Below are 26,699 nucleotides of genomic sequence, written 5' to 3' on the forward strand. Positions count from 1 at the left end.
AGTATCGATATCTAAATGGAAGAGGTAAAGGAAGTTTTGGAATGGGATTCAGAGAAAGAACATGTTTTGAGTGTGGACAGAAAGGACATTTTAAGAAAGATTGTCCACAAGTGCAGAAGGATCAGCAAGTGTGTAAATTAATGGAGAAAGATGAAAGTCTATTTTAGGGGTGTCAGGGGCAATTTACTTTAAGGTCCCATGATGAGCCCTTGATAAATTTAGAAGTGGGACCAGATAGAGAAGAGATAGTGTTTTTAGTGAATACTTGAGCAGCGCGCACTTCTGTGTCCACTTTAAGCCCTCAGATGCAACTAAGTGAACAAACAATCAGAGTGTCAGGGGTAAAAGGGGAAGGCTTTCAAGTACAGAAATTAAAACCATTACAGATTAAGCAAAAAATAAGGAGTGGGGAATTGAAATAGAAATGTTATATATACCAGAGGCAGGTGTGAATTTGTTAGGAAGAGATGCCTTAAATCTGTGATGGCAAACCTTTTAGAGACCGAGTGCCCAAAACCCGTCCCCCGTCCCACCCCACCCCATCAACGCTCCATTCCCCAGTCCACTCCGCACTCCGCCTCACCCACAGGGCCACCCACTGCCTCCATGGCCTGCTGCACCACATTGCCCAGGTGGCCCAGCAGTGCCATGGCAGCCACGCCCTCCGCCCGCGCCCGCAGCACCAACTGCATGCAACGGGGCGTGAGGGCAGAGTCTTGTCCCTGCTGATTGGCTGCCATGTCCTTGGCTGCGCTGCTCTGCACGGGCCACGCTCTGGGGCGACTCCCCACTGGGGGGGCTGCTGGTGAGGAGGGGGCCATGGGGGAGGTGGGGCTGGGGCAATGGTGTGTGTGCCCACAGAGAGGGCTCTGAGTGCCACCTCTGGCACGCATGCCATAGGTTCGCCACCACTGGTATAGGGAATACCTTGCTCAATAGTAGTAATTGTGAGAGGGATCTCGGAGTTCTAGTGGACAATCACTTAAATATGAGCCAGCAGTGTGCTGCAGCTGCCAAAAAAGCCAACACAGTGCTGGGCTGCATTAACAGAGGGATAGTATCAAGATCACACGAAGTATTAATACCACTTTACAATGCCTTGGTAAGGTCATACCTGGAATACGGCATCCAGTTTTGGTCACCATAATGTAAAAAAGATGTTGAGACTCTAGAAAGAGTACAGAGAAGAGCAACAAAGATGATTAGGGGACTGGAGGTTAAAATATATAAGGAATGGTTGCTGGAATTGGGTATCTCTAGTTTAATGAAGAGAAGGACGAGGGGGGACATGATAGCAGTGTTCCAATATCTCAGGGGCTGCCACAAAGAAGAGGGAGTCAAGCTATTCTCCAAAGCACCTGAAAGCAGGACAAGAAGCAATGGATGGAAACTAATCAAGGAGAGAAGCAACCTAGAACTAAGGAGAAACTTCCTGACAGTTAGAACAATTAACCAGTGGAAAAACCTGCCTCCAGAAGTGGTGAATGCTCCAACACTGGAAGTTTTTAAGAAGAGACTGGACAGCCATTTGTTCGAAATGGTATAAGGTTTCCTGCCTATACCTAGGGGGTTGGACTAGATGACCTCCAAGGTCCCTTCCAACTCTTATTATTATTATTATTATTATTATTATTATTATTATTATTATTATTATTATTATTATTATTATTATTATTATTCAGAAAAAACCTGAGGATCAAGAAGAAGAACAGACTGAAGAGAAGATAAACAGTTCAGGACAACTACATTGAGATGGAAAAATAGAGAGACGATTTGTTAGTCCTCTCAAAAATTGGCGACCGGATGGTTTTCTCTACGTCAAACAATAAATATAACAACACAGGAAGATTTATTTGATGACTCAAAAGCACGAACATGGAAGATGATTTGGCAAAGAAAGAAAGCTAGAATAAGACTGGGGTTTTGACTTACTAGTGAGAATTAAAATAGAATATACTCAAATATATAAAATGTATACTTTGAATACTAGAAATTTAATGAGTGGAGATAAAGAAAACTTTGGTCATTTAAAACTTGGAAGTATAAATATTAAGGTTAAATTTCAATTGATTTAAATTTGATTTGATTTAAATTTGATTTGCTTATAAAGGTTAAATGTAAAGGTAACTAAGATAGATATAAGCTAAAAATTTATCGATGAATGTAATAAATATGTTGTTATTTAGCGGTAATAATAAAAATTATTAGCTTAAATATGAGACAGTAGATATTAAGATTAAAAAAGAGGAAGTATTAATTGGTTGTATTATTAATTGGTTGATGTAAGATGATGAGAACTCAAATAGATAAGACATGTATCCTGAACATTAGATTCTGTGATGAATAAAGGGAACTGGGGTTATTTAAAACTTGGAAATTATAAATATTAAAAGTTAAATTTAAACATTAATGGGAAACTAAAAATTGGGAAACTAAAAAATGGGAAAAATTAACCAGGACATTGATTGTCAAAAAAGATTGAATGTTAAAACAACTAAAACAACATCTTCCATGTTCGTGTATAAACAAAAATTATTGATAAATGTAAGAAAGTCATTTTTATTTAAGCAATATAATAAGAATTGTATTAATTTAAATATGAGACAGTAAATACCAAGGGGAAAAGAGAGGAAATATTTAATGTAATAGTTTGAGATCTGTACTAAAGATATTTGTATGTTAATGAATTATTGACCAACTCAGCCACCATGTTGCTTTTCAAATATTTAAATGTATAATTAGAAAATTAATAAAAAAAATTCAAAAAAAGTTCCTTTTTAAATGATGCCAGTTTCAAGAGTTCTGCTTTCTTGGGAGTGTTAGCTGAGGCAGGACCTTACACTCTAATTAAACTGTGCAAAAAATGTGCACTTTCACTTTAGGAACTTAGTGCTTAAATACTTAGAAAAATGGATTAGATTAATTTTTGGTCAGAAAAACAGAAATGAAACAAAGCAAAACAAAATGTTTTTTTCATCTCATTTCTAGGTTAGTATTTCAGCTGAAACCATCCTCTGCCTGGGAGTATTGGGCTTGATGTCTGACACAGAGTGGTCATCCAAACCTAGAGTACATGAGATACACTGTGAACAAATGAAAATATTTATACAGGTCCAGTTATATTTTTTTATATAATGAAGCCCTTAAAATGTAAGTGTTCAGGTGCAACTGAGCGCCACCAAAAACAGCAGAGTCTGTGTGTGCCCCTGCTACATACTTGCCCTGTGTCAACCATGTTTTCCATGCCTTGGGTCAGCTGCAGCATGTTGTGGAGAGCATGCAGGGCGAGCGCAAGGCAGCCGCGCATACAAACTCCACTTTTTTTGGTGCCCTCCCGAGAAGCAGCATGGTGATTGGTCAGTGGACACACCACGAATGGGGATTCACCATCCCTCAAACCCTGCTGCTGCAAAAATGGATCCTGGGCTGCCATATGGAGAGACCGGAAGTGGAGTAGCTGCGAGAGGGAAGGAGGAGTGGAGAGAAGAAAGAGGAAAAGCAGCCAAGTGAGAAGCAGGTCACCAATTAGCACTTTTTGGGTAATATGGCTTTATTTTCATTTGACTTTGAGACTCCTGGCTTAACCAAGAAAAGGTGTGTTTGATCTAAATCTGAAAAAAAGTACAGCAAAACAAAGTATTTGTTTTTGTATTTTTGATGAATATGAGCCAGCAGTGTGCAGTAGCAGCCAAAAAAGCTAATCCTGGGCTGTATAAACAGGCATAGAATCAAGATCACACAAAGTATTAGTACCGCTTTATAAAGCCCTAGTAAGACCACACCTGGAATACTGCAACCAATTTTGGTCACCATACTACAAAAAATATGTTGATACTTTGGGAAAAGTTCAGAGAAGTGCAACTAAAATGATCCAAGGCCTGGAGACTAAAACATATGAAGAACGGCTGCAGGATTTTGGTTTGGCTAGTCTAAAGAAAAGAAGACACAGGGGTGACATGATAGTATTCCAGTACTTGAGGGGCTGCCACAAAGAAGAGGGGGTCAAATTATTCTCCAAAGCATCAGAGGGCAGGAGAAGAAATAATGGTTGGAAAATGAACAAAGAGAGAAGCAACCTGGAATTAAGGAGAAAGTTCTTAACAATGAGGACAATTAACCAGTGGAAGAGCTTGCCTTCAGAAATCGTGGGTGCTCCATCACTGGAGGTTTTTAAGAAGAGACTAGACAGTCACTTCTCTGAAATGGTATAGGTTCTCCTGCTTGAACAGGGGGCTGGACTAGAAGACCTCCAAAGTCCCTTCCAGCTCTATTCTATTCTATTCTATTCTATTCTATTCTGTTGTTCTGTTCTGTTCTGTTCTGTTCTATTCTATAATATTTGTAGCTCAGGGTTAAAATGAGGGGACTTTGGTGCTCTCTGAACTTGCTTGTTTTTTTTGCAGACATTGCAGACAAACCAGAGAACATCATCAGTGCTAGTAAGGAATGTGGTTTGCTGTCAGTTTATATTCTACTGACTTGCCCTGTTAGTGTTATTGGGGGAGGTTCTAGAGGTTCTTTGGTTGGGCTTTTTACAGTTGGCTCTTTTGGAAGTTTCTTGATTGGGGTATTGTTTACTTGATTGTTGGTCTGATCTTAATCCTGGAGTTAATCTATGCTGATCTGGATGCTGATTGTTGGTGGAGAGGTGCTTGGGTCTTTCCCCCCCCTTTTTGGCTGGTTGATTGTCTCTTTTGCATAGTCTATAGGTGTTGTTAATGTCTATATGTCTATTGATGGCTGATTTGTCAAAGTGCCACACTTCTAGAAATTCCCTGGTATTTTTGGACTTGGCTTGGTCTAGGATGGTCATATTTTCCCAAATGAAATTATGGTTAAGTCTGTCTATATGTTGTGAAATTAAAGAGTTTTCATCATGTCTTCTGACTGTAATGAAATGTCTGCAAGGAAACAAGAAAACTCAGAGAAGGAGCACTAAGGATCCCTCGTTTTTGTATTTTGTATTTATTTTGTTTGTTATAATGAGCCCATTATTAAATTTCTCTGACAGGATTCATTCACAAAAAATGAACATTTTCAAATGCCATTCAGAGGAAAGCATTATAATAGTATTTAGAAGTGCTCAGTTAATGGTTCATTATTTTTGCAGAGCACTAAAGATTTATGTTCAGAGGACATCTAGTGGCAACTAATATATAGGCATGTTAACATGAGGATGCTTTGCTTAGGAAAAATACAGATAGTCCTGCATTTACAACCATTCATTTAGTGACCGTTTGAAATTACACAGCACTGAAAAAAGTGACTTATGGCTGTTTTTTACATTTATGGCCATTGCAGCATCCTTATAGTCACATGATCAAATTTGGACACTTGGCAAATGGCTTATATTTATGACAGTGGCAGTGTCAGGCAATCATGTGATCACCTTTTGCAAACCTCTGATAAGCAAAGACAATGGGAAAGCCAGATTCATTTAACAGCCATGTTACTAACTTAACAACTGCAGTGATTCACTTAACAACTGTGGCAAGAAAAGTCATACAATAGGGTAAAACTCACTTAATATAAATCACCAGGATCCGACAGATTACATCCCAGAGTTCTGAAGGAGCTGGCAGATGTTATCTCAGAACCATTGCACCATATCTTTCAAAAATTCTGGAGTACTGGGGAAGTACCTGAGGATTGGAAAAGGGCTGATGTGGTTCCCATCTTCAAGAATGGGGGAAAAACAGACCCAGGAAACTACAGACCCATCAGTCTAACATCAATACCTGGGAAGATCCTGGAAAAGATAATCAAAAAACAGATCTGCGAACAACTAGAAGCAAACAAAGATATAACTAGTAGCCAGCACAGGTTTGTCAAAAACAGATCATGCCTATTAGGTTTTATAATTAATTGGATAAAATCAGAACCTTGTCTAAGGGACTCAAATGATTTAAGGTTGATATTATTTTGTTAACTTAAAAAAATCAATTGATTGATGGATTAGATATGTATAGGATAGATCAATATTTTATCTTAACTGGGAGATATTAGTGGAAGAAGGAATAAACAAGATTTATGATGAAATTAAAGAATTAGGATATATTTGGAAGAGACACCTGAACTGATAATGTGTGTATTTAAAGTTAAATTTGATTATGGTCTTGTAATTGCATAAAGCTCTAAAACAGGTTTAGGATTAATAGAAATTTGTTAGAAATAGACTAGTTTAAATATATAAGCTATTTGAGGGAAATAGAGAGGGAATATCTGATGTACTGATTGAGTTATTTACATATGTTTTGTTTTTGGATTTTTGATTACCCCAGCACCACGGTGTGTCTCGAGCACTTTGTATTAAGAATTAAAAAACCAATAAAATTTGTTTAAAAAAAAAGATCATGCCAAACCAATCTTATTTCATTCTTCAATAAAGTGACTAAACTAATAGACCAGTGAAATACTATGGACATAGTATGGATCTATAGTTAGCTGGCAAAACATACTCAATAAGTAGTCCTCAACGGCACTACATCCACATGGAGAGAAGTAAGCAATGGGGTACCACAAGGTTCTGTCTTAGGCCCAGTACTCTTCAATATCTTCATAAAAGACTTAGACAAGAGAATTGAAGGAGACCTCATCATATTTGCAGATGACACCAAACTGGCAGGAGTAGCCAACACCCAAAGACAAGCTCAGGATCCAAAATGATCTTGACAAACTTGAACAATAGGCCCTCTCCAACAAAATGAATTTTAATCTGGAGAAAAGCAAAGTTTTACATTTAGGCAGGAAAAATCAAACGTACAAGTACAGACTGGGAAAGACCTGGCGTAAAAACAGTAACTGTGAGAAGGATCCTGGAATCCCAGTGGACAATCACTTAACCATGAGCCTGCAGTGTGCAGCAGCAGCCAAAACAGCTAATACAATCCTGGGCTGTATAAACAGAGGCAAAGAATGAAGATCATGCAAAGTATTAGTACTGCTTTATAAAACCCTGGGTAGACTACACCTGGAATACTGCAGCCAATTTTGGTTACCAGATCACAAAAAAGATGTTGAGAGTTTGGAAAATTTTCAGAGAAGAGCAACTAAGATGATCAAAGGCCTGGAGACTAAAACATACGAAGAATGGCTGCAGGACTTGAGTGGCTAGTCTAAAGAAAAGAAGAAACAGGGGTGACATGATAGCAGTATTCCAGTATTTGAGGGGCTGCCACAAAGAAGAGAGCATCAAACTATTTTCCAAAGCAATAGAGGGCAGGACAAGAAACAATGGTTGGAAACTGATCAAAGAGAGAAGCAACCTAGAATTAAGGAGAAACTTCTTTACAGTGAGGACAATTAGCCAGTGGAACAGCTTACCTCCAGAAATCGTGGGCGCTCCATCACTGGAGATTTTTAAGAGGAGACTAGACCAGTGATGGCGAACCTATGGCACGCGTGCCAGAGGCGGCACTCAGAGCCCTTTCTGTGGGCACGCGCACCATGCCCCGAAGATGGCAACCATCCCTCTTCAACCAGCCGCCCACTAACTCGCCGAGGTCTCACGTGGCTTGTTTCCATCCCCTCCCCCATCCCATTCCTCCTGGCCTCACATACTCTCCTTTTCCCAGGCATGACTCACTACATCACCTCCTCAGCTGTTGGCCGGCCATCCAGCTCAGAGGCAGCTTCTCTGAACTGCTGCCAGCGGGCTGCAGAGCCCCAGAGTGTGCTGGTCAAGGGACCGGCAGGCTCTGGCTGCTGACGGACATTGTCAGCCTCCATGCGCTCGCTGGCCTCTATGTGCAGGGGCCGATGGTGTCAGGCAGCAGCTGCCCCGGCCCCTGCCTCGCCTTGTCCTGCAACAATGGCACCCCCACCCTGCCTCACCTTGCCTCGCCTCACTCCACAGGACGAGCCTCCTGCCCACCGCCCCACCTGCCAGAGACCCCTTGGATCTCACCCAACCCTGCCTGGACCCCATAGGTGTCCCTCCCCATGAGCAACATCAAGGTGACCATGCCCACCTTGGCCACGCCCACCCAGTCTGCCAAGACCACCACAGCCATGCCCACCTGGCACCGGGCGATAAATGTAGATTTTCGGTTGCAGTTTGGGCACTTGGTCTCTAAAAGATTCGCCATTATTGGACTAGACAGTCACCTGTCTAAGGTGATATAGGTTCTCCTGCTTAAGCCGGGGGGGGGACTGGACTAGAAGACCTCCAAGGTACCTTCCAGTTCTATTCTATTCTATTCTATTCTATTCTATTCTATTCTATTCTATTCTATTCTATCTTGACAAATATCTCAGCAACAGAAATTTTGGGCTCAATTTTGATCACAAGTTGAGGACTACCTGTCCACAGATTCCACAAAAAATCACATATCTTTTTCTCTTTGATTTATTATCCAGTGATTTTTTTTTAACTTCCAAAGTTTTAGAAACCTTACTTTTAAAATGTTTAACTGCTAATTTCAATGTAAAGAAAATAGGTACTTATTTACCTTTCCATCTTATACAGCAGCAAGAAGCAAAGTGGGCTGATAATGGTTGATATCAGCATAAAAAGGGACAGGGGCTTTATCTGCACAATCATGACCACCATCATTATTATTTTTATTCTTCCTTGCAAGCGTTCTTGTCTTGATGCAATAGATTGGATTGAGAAATTATAAAAATTCCAGCAGGAGGCAAAGAATATTTAACTTGAATAATAGCTTTCAATTCAGAAAAAAATGTACCCAGTACATTAAAAATAAAAATAAAAACAAGAACTTGATGTAACTGTCATTTTATCCTACATTTCTGGCATCTGCAAATTTTATAAAACATTCTATGACATAAAATCATAGAAGTATTATGACATAATATAAAATGTAATAAAATATTTTCTGTGATCATTTTTTGAATGTGCTATGCAGTTGAACATGGACTACAGGAGTCTTCAACTTATGACCAACAGTTGCTTATGGACTGTTTGAAGGTAAACAGACTTCCCCAGAGTTCAAAGCTCCAATGACTGCCCATCTCTGTATATGTGAGCCTTGGGGAATGGTGTGATTGCCCCCACAGCCCAATGTTCCCCAGAATCTGCCATGTGCTGCTTCTCTTCAGGCAGTGTCTATTTCTGTTGATAGGTCCCCTGTGGTCTTCCTGAGGCTGCTCTGAGTCACATGAAACCTTTTTCCTTGAAGAGGCTTTGGAGAATGCTTTTCTGTAGCCTCAAAAACTGCATAAAAGTACACTGCATTCTTGCATGATTTTTGGAGTTTCACTTCTCACATGACTTCGGGAGGTTGCATGACAGCACACTCCTTTGTCCCAAGGCCCCTGCAGCCTTGAAAAACCATGCGAGAATGTGGCATGCTTTCAAGAACAGTTGTTGCCAGATGTTGATGAATGCTGGCATGTCACCCAAAACATTTTTGATATATCACTTTTGGCACATATCATAGCTTCGCATCATTGGCTTATGCACTATAACAACAGGTCTTATCCTGCATAATATGATATGATAGGTGACATCTTGCTCTGAAAATGGAACTATATGTAGAGAAATTCCAACCCTTGAAGAGATCCTATTTGAACATGGAACATAGAATAGAGCACAGAACTTAAAATAGATAACTTCTTTTCTATGCAGGTATCATGAAAGCAAGATAAAGATTTATAGAAATCTAGCCTATTTATTACTACTATCAAAAGGACAATATTCCAATTTCAAAATAAATCTTAAAATAGAAATGCTTAAACAAAAAATGTCCTAACTATATTTCAATCAGGACAAATTTAAAGAATTGGTATAAACTATGTATATCTATGTATGCTTCAGTGCTTCTGGCTGCTGCTGTTCTCCTGAGCTGCTGTTGCAGTGCATGATCTTCATTTTCAACTTTCTGTGACAATTTATTAGCCAATCTCATGATCCCTCACTTCCTCCCCAACCCAACAGCAGCTATTTACCCACATGCTGGGAAGGGAAGGGAAGAGGTGGGTGGAGGGAGGGAGGGAGGGAGGAAGGGAGAAAGAAGGAGGAATAGGGAGGAAAGAAAGACCTTCTTCACTCATGCCACACCATTTTTCCATATGCCTTCCTTGATCCCTGGAACACCCTTCCCAACCTCCACACCACACCACACCACACCACACTACCTCATTCCCTTTCCTATCTGTCAGCAGCCATAAAGAAGGAAGGGCAGGAGGGAGGGAAATTGTCTAATACTAAATATATAACACTATTCTTTACAGTTTATAGTACTATTTGTGTTTATTGTTAAGGTGACCAACTGTCCTCCTTTAGGGAGGACAGTCCTCCTTTTGTGAGTTCTGTCCTCCCTCAAAAAGTGTCCTCCTACATGTCCTCCTTTTCGATATTTGAAGACTAATCTGCAGGGCTTTTTTTTCTCATAGAATGCTCAGAACGGCGTTCCGGCACCTTTTTTAATGGGTTTTTTTCAACTTTTGCATGAGCTGTGCTACTCCCCCTATTGCTTTCGAAAGCCAATAAGAATTGTTGCTGAGCGCGCCAAAACAAACTTTGCACATGTAAGTTGTCTGCAGTGAAGGCGAATTGGCAGGAACTTTGCACCCCTCCCTGCTACCCAACTACACCATCTCCTAGTTAGTCCCGAAGATACCTGGAGGAGACTGGAGTGGCGATGCCACGGTAACTTTCTCTTGATCTTCGGCCCTGCTAGGGCAATAATGGCTGTGGGTGCAAGAGGCAGGGGCTGCGGGGCTGCTGCGGGCGGGGTTGTGAGGGGCAGCAGTGGCCGGCTGCCTCCTGTGCTGTGGGAGCCACGGGGCCTGCTCTACATGGGGCTGTGCAGGGTGGGCAGTGATGATGGTGGGGCGGCTGCAGGCAGGGTGTGTCGATGGTGGGCTGCCCCCTCAGGCCGGAGCCGGCGCAGCTGGTGTTTTGGGAACCGCGGGGCCCGCTCTACACGGCGGGGCAGCAGTGCTGGCGGGGCAGCTGCAGGCGGGGACGCGGCATGTAAGCATAATTACAATATAAAATGTTATTGTTACAAATGTTTTTATTATGCATTTATCATATTATAGTGTATTCTGTATTATTGTTGCAATGAATAAAATGTTTCTTTTATTTACGATATTTTTTTCTTCAATTTATTTGTGTCCTCCTTTTCATTGTAAAAAAGTTGGTCACCTTATTATTGTAGTTGTAGGCTATTGAGATATGACAGATGGGATACATACATCTATTAAAACATGTTTTAGTAAAGATTAAATATAATATAGGAACCATAAAGAAAAATACAGAGAACTTACAGAAACATTATCAGACATACTATCACAATAAACATAGCATAAAAATCGTATTAATAATGCTAGCAATAAAAAGTATAATTTTGGAAACATTAAAATGGCTGCTAATATCCCTGGGAAAAGAAAATGTTTATCTTCTTTGTATTTGGTGAATACCGAAGATACACAAATTATGGTAAAAATGGGAAAACATTGCTTTGGGTAGCCTTATCCCAAACTATTTAGGCTGTTCTGGTCATATCAGCACTTTGAATTGGGTCCAGAGATGCGTTGATAGCCAAAGCTAAAAGTAGTAGAGCAGTGGTGGCGAACCTATGGCACACATGCCAGAGGCGGCACTCAGAGCCCTCTCTGAGTGCCCCGGAGATAGCAACCATCCCTCTTCAACCAGCCGCCCACTAACTCGCCGAAGTCCCACATGGCTGGATGCAATGGTGTCAGGCAACAGCCACCCCAGCCCCTGCCTCACCTTGCCCTGTGACAATGGCACCCCCGCCCTGCCTCACCTTGCTTCGCCTCACCCAGCAGGACGAGCCTCCTGCCCACCGCCCCACCTGCCAGAGACCCCCTGGATCTCCCTCAACCCTGGCCGGGCCCCACAGGCGTCCCTCCCCACGAGCAACATCAAGGTGATCACGCCCACCTTGGCCACACCCACCCAATCTGCCATGACCACCACAGCCACGCCCACCCAGTGGGCCACGCCCACCTGGCACCCGGCAATAAATAAGTGGGTTTTGGGTTGCAGTTTGGGCACTCGGTCTCTAAAAGGTTCGCCATCACTGTAGTAGAGCTTTTTTTTATCACAATAGCATTCAAACAAACCGTACTGCATATGGCTATAACTATGATGTAAAAAGGAAAGGAAAGAAAAAGAAAGCATATGCATGAACCTTTAAATGAACCTATTTAAACAGTGCTATTTCACATGATTTGTGCCATTATTTGTCACTAAGCCTTGAAAATCTGAGCATTTAGCATCCCACTGTGACAAGCTTATTGAACATCTTATGATAAAATTGCTTAGCATGCTGACTCAGTGCATTTCTCAGCTTTCCAACTGACTTCAGTGGGGAGCCTAGTGTTTTGACTGTCCTAGATTTGTCATATTAGTTTCAGCAATTGCTGCCTAAATTGTCAAAGTAATGGAATTTGTAAGGAAAGTGACAACTTTCTCCAGCCATATCTCACATGGAAATGATTAATTAAAATTAGTTGGGGGCAGTAGGATTGCTTGATTGGTGAAATCATCACTGATATAGCTGAATGAGAAAAGAATTTGTTGGGTTTTTGTTATGTATTGAATATACATATAAAGTTGTGTTAATCCCTGCTAAAGTGAAACTAATTTAATTCCAACTGCTTGTGAAGCTAAAATGAAACTAATCTTTAGATGACCCTTACTGTTAACTCCAACTGTTTTGGAGGAAAACTTTGAACATTCATACTTGGGCGGGCTTTTTCAAGTATTGTGATTGGTTAAGGCCCTGTGGGCTAAGAGTATAAATTACAGGCAATTGCCTGCAGTTCTCCAGTTCTAGTTTGAGTCAATAAATGATGTTGTAACTATGCTGGTCTGCTCCTTGCTTACTGAAACCCACTACACAATAGCTTTCATTAAAATATATCTAATTTGGTGTGAAAAGTTTGTTGAACAGGTAATGAACATTTCTCAGAGTTCCATAGCTCTCAGTACATTTTCACAAACTGATACAAAGAGAACCTCATGCCTGGCCAATCAAAATCTCCAGTTCAGCAGTGTTTCTTTCAACATTCCAGATGCATGACTCACATAAAAATATGAATAGCAATAGCATTTAGACTTATATGCCACTTCATCGTTCTTTATAGCACTCTCTAAGCAGTTTACAGAGTCAGCATATTACCCCCAACAATCTGGATCCTCATTTTACCAACATTGGAAGGATGGAAGAATGAGTCAACCTTGAGTCGGTCAGAATCAAACTGCTAGCATTAGGCAGAATTAGCCTGCAATATTGCATTCTAACCATGCATTGGGTTACCATGGCTCTTCTGCTACTTTCTACTATTTTTACTACGTATTATTACTACTACAATGGATTTATTTTATTTGAAAGATTAAGATTATATAAAGAATTTAGCATTAAAATCCCATGTTGCTATTATGTAACTATTATGTTATCATCCAGTTATGTAACTATGATTTATATAAGATCATACGTGCACATACATATGCATTTCTATATAACTTACATACCTAATATTTGTATTATAGACTGTTTTACTGTAAATGTCACAAGCAGATTCATACTTAGACAAAATATCAGCATACTAGATTGAAATTCCCTTTCATGTAAGGAATAAACATAAGAATAATACAGGTAGTCCTCAAGTTACAAACATTCACTTAGCGAATGTTCAAAATTATGACATCTCTGCCAAAAATAGTTATGAATGGATCCCAAAGTTACTTATTTGCAACATTACAGTGATAGTTCACACTTACCACAGAGATCCTGCAACATGCTATTTTGGTGCCATGCCTGAGAGTCCCAAACTGCCCACGCTCGCCTCCTGCGCAGTCTTGGGTGCTGGAGCCCTTGTCCAGCCAGGCAGAGAAGCACTGGGCCGGCGTCTCCTCTTCCCTTCCCTGTCAAGCCCCAGCCTCTCTCACAAGTGAGTGCAGCCTGGCCCTGCTCTGCTACTTGCTGGAGTACCAAACCTGCCTGGATTTCACAAATTGCACTGCCGCGGACCTGGAGAGCTTGGCGTGGGACTGAAAAAAAAAGTTCAATCAGACTTTCCAACTTCATGAAATCTTTTTTTTTTTTTTTAAGAGAAGTTGGAAAATCTGATTGAACTTTTTTTATTTGCACGGCAGTGGAGAAACATGACGGAGCTGGAAAGCAGGTTTGTTTAGGAGCCCCTCTTGCAATTTAGCAAAGGAATGCTTTTGGCAATTCTGTGGCAGCAGAGAAATGAGACAGAGTTGGAGAGTAGGATTGGGGTTTTTTTGTAGAGATTTTATTAGTTTTCTCTTACATACATATATTAATTTTTCAACCAACACACTGTCTGGGTTTAAAAACGCTAATACATATTCAGTTCCTAATCCTTCATTCTTTCCTCTAGCCATTGATAGAATAAGTCCCAAGTTTGGTAATATTCTGTTTCTTCTATCTTTCAGTCTCATAGTTAATCTGTCCATCTCTGCACATTCCAATATTTTTTCTGATTAGTTCTTCCTCCGGTGGTAATCCTTCATTTTTCCAATATTGCGCAAAAATTATTCTTGCTGCTGTTGTGACATACAGAATCAAATATAGGCTTTGTTTATTAATCTTTTCTGGCATTATACCTAATAAGAAAAGTTCAGGTTTAAAATCAACATGTTCTCCCAGCATTTTTTCTAACCAGGTATGTATCTTTTTCAATAAACCTTAGCTTTACCACATGTCCACCAAACATGATAATAAGTACCTGATTTGTACTTACATTTCCAGCATCTATCTGACATATTTTTAAATATTTTTGCTATTCTTGCTGGTGGCAAGTGCCATCTATAAAACATTTTATATAAATTTTCTTTATATGAGGTTGACATTGTCAATTTACAATTCCTCTCCCATAACTTTTGCCACTTTTCTAGTTCTATATTATAACCAAAGTTTTTCACCCATCTTATCATTGTTTCTGTTGTATGCTGGGATCGGTGAGGCATTGAAGAGACTGGAGTGAAAGTAACAGTTCTTTTATTGAATCAACACAGAAGCGACTCTAACAGCTGCTTGGCTTCTATTTATACTGGACTGCCACTAGGCGGCAGCCAATAAATTTAAAGCACTATTTGTCACCTAAAGTGCAGGCTTGTAACAATACACAAACGGTTGAAGACTTGTTTAAACATAATCATTTAACTGCTTTATAACTGCCCTTATAAAATAGGTCAATATACAACATTTTCTTTAACTTGTTCGCCTTCCATTTCCAGGATCAACAAAAAAAATATATATTTCCTTAATTCATTTCTCATCTGAATTTAACAAAATCTTATCAAATACAGTTTGTTCTTTATAAAATCCATACAGTTTCACGTCTTTTTCATATCTGTTTTGCATCTGTAACTGTGTCCACCACAACAGGTCGATACCCTGATTTTCCAATTCTTGTTTAGATTTTAAATACCCATCAATATTTAGAATATCTCTATATGTCCAAATTTTTTCAAAATCCACCAAGTTTGGATGTACGAATGCTTCCACTGTTGATAACCATCCTGGAATTTTTAAATATATTTTAGTTTTAATTTTTTCCCATACTGTTAACAAAGTATTTCTTATATAGTGATTTTGGAAATATTTATGAACTCTATTTTTCCCATACTATAAGAAGGCGTGCCATCCCAATTGTAAGTCATGCCCCTCCAAATATAACAATCTTTTATTTCTAAGAGTTATCCATTCTTTCACCCATGTTAAAACAGATGCTTGATAATACAAAGCCCACTCTGGTAGCCCAAAACCTCCATTTTCCTTAGCATCTTGTAACGTTTTCATCTTAATTCTCACTTTCTTTCCCTGCCAAACAAAATTCAAAATTAATGAGTTTAGATCTTTGAAGAATTTTTTCTCAAGTTTTATCGGAATTGTTTGAAATAAAAATAGAATCTTCGGCAATACATTCATTTTGACTGTAGCAATTCTTCCTAGTATTCATAGTTGCAGATTCTTCCACCTTTCCAAGTCCAATTAAATTTGTTTCAATAATTTTATATAGTTATCTTCTTTTATTGTTGAGCAACTGGCCGATAAATATATACCCAAATATTTAACCTTTTTCACTATCTGTACCTCTATTTTTTCTAACATTTGTTTTTTCTGTTTGTCTGTAAGATTCTTAACTATTACTTTGGTTTTTTCTCTATTTATTTTTAATCCCGCCCTGAGTCCGCAAGGAGAAGGGCGGGATATAAATGTAATTAAATAAAATAAATAAATAAATAAAATCCCGCCATTTCTCCATACTGTTCTATCTTTCCCCATAATTTAGGGATCATCTCCAAAGGTTCTTCTAAGATAAATACTAGATCATCAGTGAATGTTTGTAATTTATATATTTCGCCTTTTATCTCCAGCCCTTTAATTTCTGTGTATTGTCTAATATTTCTATTTAAAACTTCCAAAGTAAAAATGAATAGCAATGGGGATAGTGGACAACCTTGTCTTGTGCCTTTTTCTTATCTCAAAGCTCTCAGTACAGTCTCCATTCACAATCACTTTGGCTGACTGCTTGTTATATATTGTTTTTATCATATTTATAAAGTTCTGTCCCAAGTCCATCATTTGTAGTTGCTGGGTCATAAATTGCCAGGAAGCATTGTCAAATGCCTTTTGGGCATCTAAGAACATTAATGCCAACTGTTTCCCTGGGTGTAATTCATAGTATTCTAGTACGTCTATTATCACTCTTAAGTTGTTTTTAATTTGTCTTTTTGGTAAAAAGCTGTTTTGATCTGGATGTATAAATTCGACTAAGTATTTTTTCAGTCTCTCTGCCATTATTGAAATAAAAATTTTGTAATCCACATTAAGCAATGAAATTGGTTATAATTCTTAATCTGCGTCAAATCTGAATCTTCTTTTGGTATTACAATAATATTGGCTTCCATCAATGTAGATGGGAGTTTAGCCTCTAATAAAAGTCCATTACAAACATCTTTCAGTGGTTCATTTAGTATGTCTTGTAAATTTTTATATAGCTTTGCCGGAAGCCCATCTGGACCCGGTGTTTTCCCATTTTTTGTCTTTTTATGGCCTCTGATATTTCCATCATTGCAATCCTAACATAGTTTTAAATGTCTCTGGAATTTTTGGAAGATTACTTTCTTCCAGGTATTGAACAATTCTCTCTCTTGAAGTTTCCTCTTTCTTGTACAGTTCCTTGTAATATTCCTTAATTATCTTTTTTAAATTGTAAATAGACTTTCTCATCTACTAAGTTATGTATCATTTTCTTCTCTTTCTGGTTTTTTTATTTTATAAGCTAACCATCTTCCTGGTTTATTGGCATTCTCAAAAAAGTTCTGTTTTGCTCTCTTTATCTGTTCTGCCATTTTTTCTGAATCCAACAGATTTAATTTATGTTTTATTATGTCCATTTCTCTTTTCAAAGTCTTTTTCTGTGGATTTTTTTGTAATTCTGATTCTAACTTTCCAAATTTTCCTTTTAATAGTACATATTGCTGTCTTCTGTGTTTATTATTCATTGCCATATATGTTATAGCTATGCCTCTAAAGAATGCTTTAGCTGTATCCCATACATTTTGTGATGTTGTATCTTCTTTTTTATTTTCTTTAAAGAAAAATTCCATTTTTTTCGCTAGCTCTAAAAATTTGCTTTCTTTTAGTATAGATTGATTTAAAGTTTATCTTTGTCTTTTTTATATTCCTTTCCATATCACTTTCAGAGGGTTATGGTCTGCCCATGTGCCCATTTCTATCTCAATTTCCTGTATATTCATCCTCAATTCAGACGTCATCCAAATCATATCAATTCTTTTTGGCTGTTTGAGTAAAAAGTATATTTTTGTGGGTTGATTTCCCTCCAGATACCTTGTATTCCAATTTCCTCTGCCATATCAAAGAATGTCCTGGGTAATCTTCTTCTTCTGTTTTTTTCTGTTTTATTGCTTTTATGATCTATTGTTCCGTCTGTTACTGCATTAAAATCTCCTACTAGACAGATATTTTGGTACTCCATTTCTATTATCTTTCTATGTAGGCTTTGATAAAATTCTTCTTGATTGTTATTTGGTGCGTAAATTGCCACTAACAATGTTTGCTTTTGGTGTAAATATATTTCTACCATTACAATTCTTCCTTCTTTATCTGAATATATCAATTTAGAATCTATTTTTTTTTATGTATACAGCAACCCCTCTTTTTTCTGATGTGCTGATGTGTAATAAAGTTTCCCAATTTTTGAATGTTCCAATAATTTATGGTGCTGCTCTTTTATATGTGTCTCTTGCAAACAAATCATGTCTATGTTTAATTTCTGTAATTTCCTAAAATTTTTGTTTCTTTTTGATGGGGAGTTTAGTCCATTTACATTAACTGAAAAAAATCCATTTTCTTTCTCCATTTCCATTTCCATTATTTATATTTAGGTCAAGTCGATCTCGTAATCCTCTGTTCTTTGGCAGTTCCTTCATCTTCACCCATTAGTTCATCTTTCTCTTTTGGTTCTCCTGTTTGTGCATTTTCTCCTTGAGTCGTTTCTTCCATTTGCTTCTGCTCCTTACTCTCTCCTTGTCGTTGTGGCACTCCTTCATCTAAAATTGCTCTATTCCATGCTTCAAAGTCCTCTGCTTTCCAGATTGAATTGAATTATTATTCCAATTTATTAGAATGCCTTCCGGCATTAGCGATCTGAAGTTTATGCCTTTGGCAATCAGCTTTGTAGTTAAGAAGTGGTAGTGTCTTTGAGTATCTCTTACTCTCTTGGGTATCTGCTTTAAAATCACAATTTCTTTGTTTTTATATTGTAATGGCTCATCTCTCAGTTTTCTCAGTACTTCATCCCCTGCTGTTTTCTTTATAAACCTTACATGTACTTCTCTTGGTAGTCTATTTTTCCTTGCATAGCTTGAGTTCATGCAAAATATTTCATCAATCTCCATTTGGATCTCCACTCTATCTGCCTTCAGAGCCTCTGCCAGAAGATCAACGATCACGACTGTTATGTTTTCTTCTCCATCCTCAGGGATATTTTGAAATCTCAGGTAGTGTTCCGCTTTCTCCATTTCTAGAATCTTGACTGCCCCCTCTAGGTCTTGCTTTGCTTGTTCTAATTTTTTCATTTTTTTATAATAACATTTCCATCTTTTTATCAATGTCCTCTGATTTATCTTTGATTTTCTGAATTCTTTGTTCATTTTTAATAATCATTTGATTTTGGACTTCAAATTGTGCCTTTATATCCAGGATTTCTTCGCTTACTTTTTCAAGTTTACTTTGTGTCTCTTCATGATTTTTTTGCATCATCTCTTAAATCAGTTTTAATGAAGCCTGCATTTCATTTTGGGCAGTACTTATTTTCTCATGTTGCAGCATTGTTTCAATAAATCCCTGGGTTGTTGGACTGGATTGTCTCACAAAGGGCGCAGAAGAAGTTTTCTTCATAAGTCTAGTAATGTTTGATGTACTCATTTTATAGCTCCCAGTCTTAAACCAAGGTCCAAAATGCAAAAGGGAGCCAGCTGTTTTAGGCCAAATCCACCTCCCCCACTCAGGTCTTAGTTATAAAGCATTCACTTTCTTCAAATAATATCTGTTTAGTTTTAGCCCAAGTCAACAAATATAACTATGAGAAGTCTTCTTCCTTATAATCTCACGCCAAGGCACTTTGATGTTTGCAGGTGTCTCTCAAGGTCATTATTGTGAAAGCATTTTTTCCACTGATTATTAGTGCTGTTGTTTCTTCTTTTGCCACTATATGTCCTCCTCGGCTTATTTATCAATGTCCGATACTCTTTAAAGCATTTCCCCCTTTTGTAATTGCTCGCCACCTTTAAATTAATCCTTCTGGGGGTCTTTTCTTTTCAGCTTTTTCCCATCATGGACTCAACGTTTTATAATCTTCAAGGAGAAGGAAAAGATTCTAGCTCACGCAGTCTCAGCATGCTGTTGACAGTCAGCTGTTTTGCGGAGATTTCCTTCCAGCTGGAGATGATGTGGGCTGCCTCGGCTCACCCGGCAGTCTTTCTTCCACCTTTTCAGAGGGGTTCTTCAGTTCGCTCGGATTGGCCGCTGCCTGATCTGAGCTCCTGGAGTGTCCCTCCTTCTTTGTTACCCCTCAGCAACTTTCCGACCCTTTAAGGGTCACTGGGCGAAGCGAAACCGGACTGGAAAGCCGAAGCTTCCATCCGTCCCATCGGTGACCAAACCAGAAAACCCAGAGTTGGATAGTAGGATTGTTTAGGAGCCTCTCTTGCAATTTAGTGAAGGAATACTTTTGGGAAGCGAGGGGAGCAGGTCGGTGGTGTGCCAAGCTCTCCAGCTCTGCAGCAACACAATTTGTGAAACCTGGGTGGGTTCGGCACTCCAGCAAGTGGTGGGGCGGGGCTGCACCTGCTTGTGTGAGAGGCTGGGGCTTGGCATAGAGGGGGAGAGACCATTCTGGCACTTCTCCACATAGCTGGACAAGGGCTGTGGCACTCAAGATCATGCAGGAGGTGAGCATGGGAAGTGCAGGGCTTTCAAATGGGGCATCAAAGGTAAAATAGTGGTTGGTGAAGGGATGGGGAGGAAAGGCTCAAGCAGCTTGGGACTCCAAGGGGTGGAAGGAGGAGCATGGGGTTTGTCAATGGGTGGGTGGAAGCCTTTGGTGACTGGACACAGTGGTCTTGTCCTGCACTAGGCCCCCCTGGCCTTCCTTAGATATCTTGTGTGCACTTAACAATCTGCACATTTGATTAGTGAATGTGTGAGCCAAAGCAGGGAGTGATCACATTCAAGTTACGCCACTCACACCTACAAATTCTCAGGTTACAAGTGTAATTGGCAAGCTCCATTATATTCGTAACTCAAGGGCTACCTGTAGTTTTTCTATATATGAATCACAGCCCAAGCCACTGAAGAACAATCCCGTATTTCCAAATAACTCAAAATCTACTTGATAATACAACATGAAGAACCTTCCATGATATTCAGTTAAAACTCATCCCTTAATTGATACATAAAGAAGAAAATACATATATACATACTGTGAAGATTTCACATAATGTGGCATTGTAGTATGAACTTTGTTATAGGTAATTAAGTCAACATAGGGGTTGTCTAGATCCTCAAAATTCTCTGAACCAATACAGCCTCTGTTTGGATAAGAACATGAAAAAATAAGGCATATTAATCTAACTAAATTGTCCAAAAGCAATTATTTCCAGGATGAACAGAAAACTCAGCAGTGCTTATAATAAACCCTCACAAAATATTTTTGGAACATATTTTAGGGAAGCTTAAAAAAAGAAATGGTTGAATTAATTCCCTGCAAAGCCTTTATATTCAGGCTTGAGAAACTGACAGATTATATCAAGCCAACATAACTGGTGACCTATCATGCCTACAAGTTATTAAGCTATTCTTTGTCACATGGATATAGACATTTTGGCTGACCATGATTTTCTTTTGGATTTTATCATTAATAGAGAATTCAGAAAAAGGGCATGATCCTTTATGGGGCTCATTAAGTTCCTCAAATGTCATAGTCTTTGAGGCAACTTTAAGTCTTTGCAGCAATTTCATAAACTGAGTTTTAGACAATCTGATGAAAGGATTAACATTAACAGCCGATTCTTTACTGAGTCATTCATTACCAATCATTTCCTTTCTTATTCCATAGCTCCTCTGTCGATGGTCAAGTCATGAGCATATTTACAATAAATAAGAATTTCCAACGTGAATAAAAAGAATATAAGTCCTAAAAGTCCAACTTCCTATCATTTACAATAGTTATTTAATGCTTTCAGCAAGTTATGCTCTTTTGTAGTTTAATATGAATAGCTGATTATTGTACTGTATTGTATTGTATAGTTATATTCAAATATATACAATTTATATTTTATATTTACAGCATAGTGCCTCTTAATTTGAGTTTATCAAATAGCTATCTATTTTTCATGAAAGTGTTTTAATTTTTTTAATTTTTACATGACATATTAAACAAATATTTACCACTATATCTTGCTCAGATGAATTCATGCATACACACACATATACATACATACACAGATTTATACATATATATGTAAATGTCTAATTTTCTATTGAAGCTCAAAATTACATATTGAAAGAGAAACTATAACTTACGTGTATGAAGGGAGATGCTGAGTTCGAGAATTTGGGCTAACACTGTCAAAGATTAAACATATCTTAAATTATTTAAATTTACTATTAATATAAAAGTGTGTACTATGAAATGTAACTATTAAGGCCCAATTATATATTACACAGATTAAGCAAAGAGTAATACCCTTCATACAGACACTTCTAGCAATGCCCAAACATCCTCTTCTATCCCGAGACTCTGTTGCATCCATATATTTAGCATATTTTGGTGCCCACCAGTTTTTTTCCAGAAATTACAGCATTACAACCATTTGTCCAGGATGACATAAGGTCACTTGTTTTGAGCAGGGGATTGGAGTACAAGACTTCTAAGATCCCTTCCAGCTCTGTGGTTTTATGATTATATCTATTGCTTTCCAACTTCTGCTGGCACAACCAGCACTCTACATTCTGATTGCTGAACTATATTTATTGGCTGTTATACACTATGAGGAAGAGGAGGTATCCACTCTTCCCTCCAGACACAGGCTGCTGCTCTCTACATTTATTTTATCCTTGGTTATTGAGTTATCTGTTTCCCTAGTGGAGTAGAGGAACACTGGAACTTTTGTTTAATTGATTCACTGGTGGGCTTTCTTTCTTACAAGTTCATCAGAAAAATACAGATAATCATCGATTTATGACCACAATTGAGCCCCAAATTTCTGTGACATATTTGTTAAGTGAATTTTGCCCCATTTTATAGAATAGAACTGGAAGGAACCTTGGAGGTCTACTAGTCCAGCCCCCTGTTCAAACAGGAGAACCTATACCATTTCAGACAAGTAACTGTCCAGCCTCTTCTTAAAAACCTCCAGTGATGGAGCGCCCACGATTTCTAAAGGCAAGCTGTTCCACTTGTTAATTGTCCTCACAGTTAGGAAGTTTCTAACTAAATTCCAGGTTGCTTCTCTCTTTGTTCAGTTTCCAACCATTGTTTCTTGTCCTGCCCTCTATTGCTTTGGAGAATAGTTTGATGGTCTCTTCTTTGTGGCAGCCCCTCAAACACTGGAATACTGCTATCATGTCACCCCTATTTCTTCTTTTCTTTAGACTAGCCAGACCCAAGTCCTGCAGCCGTTCTTCATATGTTTTAGTCTCCAGGCCTTTTACCATTTTAGTTGTTCTTCTCTGTACTTTTTCCAGGGTCTCAAAATGTTTTTTGTAGTATGGTGATCAAAATTGGTTGCAGTATTCCAGGTGTGGTCCCACTAGGGTTTTATAAAGCGGTACTAATACTTCATGTGATCTTGATTCTATGCCTCTGTTTATACAACCCAAGATTGTATTAGCTTTTTTGGTGGCTGTGCACACTGCTGGCTCATAGTCAAGTGATCATCCACTAGGACTCCAAGGTCCCTCTCACAGTTACTGTTTTTAAGCCAGGTCTCACCCAGTCGGTACTTATACTTTTAATATTTCCTGTCTAAATTTAAAACTTTGCTTTTTTCCAGGTTAAAATTCATTTTGTTGGATAGGCCGTATTGTTCAAGTTTGTAAGATCTTTTTGGATCTTGAGCTAGTCTCCTGGGATGGTGGCTATTCCTGCCGGTTTAGTATCATCTGCAAATGTGATCAGTTTCCCTTCTATTCCCTCACCTAAGTCATTTATGAAGATATTAAAGAGTACTGGGCCTAAGATGGAGCCTTGTGGTATTCCACTGCTTACTTCATGTTTCTTGCCACAGTTGTTAAGTGAATCATTCAGTGGTTAAATTAGTGACATGGTTGTTAAGTGAATCTGGCTTCCCCATTGACTTTGCTTGTCAGAAGGTCACAAAAGATATTCACATGAGCTTGCAACCGTCATAAATATGAGTCAATTGCCAAGCATCTGAATTTTGATCACGTGACCATGGGGATGCTGCAACAGTCATAAGTATGAAAAATAGTTATAAGTCACTTTTTTCAGTTTTGTTGTAACTTTGAATGGTCACTAAACAAACTGTTGTAAGGCAAGGACTACCTGTTGAAAAAATATTGACTTTTCTCTTCTTTTTTTAACCAACTGAAATAGAAATAATCTGCCACTTTCCCCAACTCTATAGTAGGGAGAACAGTAAAATAGTTGTTTTTGTTATTTATTCTCATTGGTCTGTTGATAAATAATATTCCCACATTTAGTCTAGACTAATTTACAAGACAAATTTTATTTTATTTTTATTTATTTTTTTGCATCAAAGCAGAACTGCAAGCAACAACTAATTTGATAATCTTTTCAGAAAGGGAAAAAATTGCTACAAGGGAGCAGCTGGTTGGGGAATCTGGAGATGAAAGACAACTGTGATGTCATGTAGTATTTTGCACTTCCTGCATTAAGCATCAACCATTCCAGTAACCAATAATCTGCAGAACTCAGGATAATCATTGGTAGATGAACTTGTGGGCACTTATGTATATTATATGCCAAGCTCACCAACAAAAATGCCAGCAGAAGAGGCACTGAAGGCATTAAAATAAACAGGAGACTTCATTACTGACTTCCTTTTGAACAATTTGCATCCATCCATCAGTCCATTCCAGTCATGGGTTTGCCAAGTTCACCAACAAAAATGCCAGTAGAAGAGCCACTGAAGCCATTAAAATAAACAGTAGACTATTGAGCTGTGATGACTTATTTCTGACTTCCTAAAGTCCTTAATATATTAGGGATTTTTTTAAAATGTCAACTTTCTAAAGTTAAAAGATATACCTTACAGTTAAAACTTTAATCTTCTCGTTATAAAAAGCATCTCATTACATAAAGCAAACATATACAATAACTGTAATGCCAAATAATAAAAAATGGAACTCACAAATTTATTGGCCTGTATGGTACTGTAAATATTCTCTTTTGAAATCTGTCCCAGAGACCTCCAACAACCTAGCATGATAATTAAAATGTGTGTGTAGGGGAGGTAAATGTGATCTGGTATATTACAATTATCATTACTATTTTTACTGCATCATTGCATTTTTCATCCCAGCAAAATACTTTATAAACAATAGCTCATTTCCTTCAGGCTCAAGTTACCAGACCAGCAGGTGAAAAAAAAACAACTGCATGTATTGCACATAATTTGTGCATACTTTTCCAAACAGAATCAAAATATCATAAAATAGGTACAATCAGTAAAACAGAAAAGCAGAATGAATATATTTTAAGGAGTCCTTAAAATTGTAGGCCATAATTTTAGTCGTATGATCCTGAGGAGTCACTGAGGAGCTAACACATATCTTAGCAACAGCACTTTGACTTATATACTGCCCAATGTGCTTCACAGCACTCTCTGAGTGGTTTACAATTTTAGCATATTTCCCCCAAGACTCTATGTCCTTAATTTACCAATCTTGGAAGTATGGAAGGCTGAATCAACCTCAACCACCATCAGGATTGAACTCCAGGCTATGGGCAGAGTTTGTCTGCAATACCACATTTAACCACTGTGTCACCAAAGCTCTTAATTCTAATATAAAATCCCCTCCATGGAGTAAAGCCACTGGTCATGCTGGAACCAAAGGCAGAGAAGGAGAGATCTTTTTCTACAAGTTGAGCAATCTCTACTTGAGAGTCTACTGCTTGTACTTGGGAGTCTTTAAAATTCACTGTAAACTTCCTATTAATTACCATCTACATTCCAGATTATTAGTTGAGCACAGAGAACTATAGCCAATCACCAGCTGATGGTTCTCCTTTAACAGCTAGTAAGGAATATCTTCTCCAGTTTCATTCTAAAGAAAATCCCTTCTCTCTCATAAATAAAAGAAAAATGACTATTGTTTGCATGGGGTATGATGCCAATAGACTTTGGCCTTAAGCTAACAAGACAGTATTTCTGTATTAATATCATGTCTGCCCTGTTTTCTTTCTTGCAGAATAGCTGAGGGGATGTAGGACCCTGACAGGGACTGAAAGCAGGTGTGTCCAACCCATGTCCTATGGGCTACATGACACCCTAGAACAGTGGTTCTCAACCTGTGGGTCGGGACCCCATTTGGGGTCGATCGACCATTTCATGGGGGTCGCCAAGCAAGGCTGTCCGCCATTTTTTTTGTCCGCCATTTTTTTTGTCCGCCATTTTTTTCCCCCTTTTCCGGCAGGTGCCTTACCTCCCTTGGGCTGGGCCAGCTGGTGGTCGGCCTGCTCCATCTCTGCCGCTTGCCAGCTACACCTCAGCCGGCGCAGGGGGCAGAACCACGCATGCGCGGCGCTCCCAGGCAGGGAAAGTCCTCGACTTATGACCGGTTGGGTAGTCCTCGACTTATACTGGTTTAGTCCTCAACTTACAACCAGTTTAGTCCTCGACTTACGACCGGTTTAGTCCTTGACTTACGACCGGTTGGGGTCACGGCATTAAAAAGGTTGAGAACCACTGCCCTAGAAGCTAGTAATATAACCCCATAAGATTATAAACTTTCAACTTTTCAACACTGCAGCATAAAACAATTTCACTTCACTCAATGAAATCCAGAGAAGCCAAAAGGTTGGATACTCATAGGCTAAACAAAAACCTGGTTATTTATTTTGATTGAGGCTTCAGTTCAAGGAAGAGATGATCAAGCAGAATAAATATCTATGAGCTCCTTTCCTAGTCTTGCCATCATATTCCAGGAACCTAA

General features: G+C 38.7%; 1 protein-coding gene across 1 annotated transcript in view; it reads right to left on the reverse strand.

Moving 5' to 3' along the window:
- The window catches only part of SPATA48 (spermatogenesis associated 48), a 147,569-nt gene that overhangs the window by 33,484 nt on the left and 87,386 nt on the right, over positions 1-26,699 (reverse strand). Inside the window, exons 5-7 of the mRNA XM_029284180.1 lie at positions 24,896-24,963; positions 22,083-22,124; positions 20,981-21,088 (exon numbers count right to left, since the gene is read on the reverse strand). Of these exons, the coding sequence (XP_029140013.1) occupies positions 20,981-21,088; positions 22,083-22,124; positions 24,896-24,963 (218 nt within the window). The remainder of the gene's footprint in view (positions 1-20,980; positions 21,089-22,082; positions 22,125-24,895; positions 24,964-26,699) is intronic.

The sequence above is a fragment of the Protobothrops mucrosquamatus genome, unplaced genomic scaffold (assembly GCF_001527695.2).
Source record: "Protobothrops mucrosquamatus isolate PMUCROS unplaced genomic scaffold, P.Mucros_1.0 scaffold408, whole genome shotgun sequence".
NCBI classification, from domain to species: domain Eukaryota; kingdom Metazoa; phylum Chordata; class Lepidosauria; order Squamata; family Viperidae; genus Protobothrops; species Protobothrops mucrosquamatus.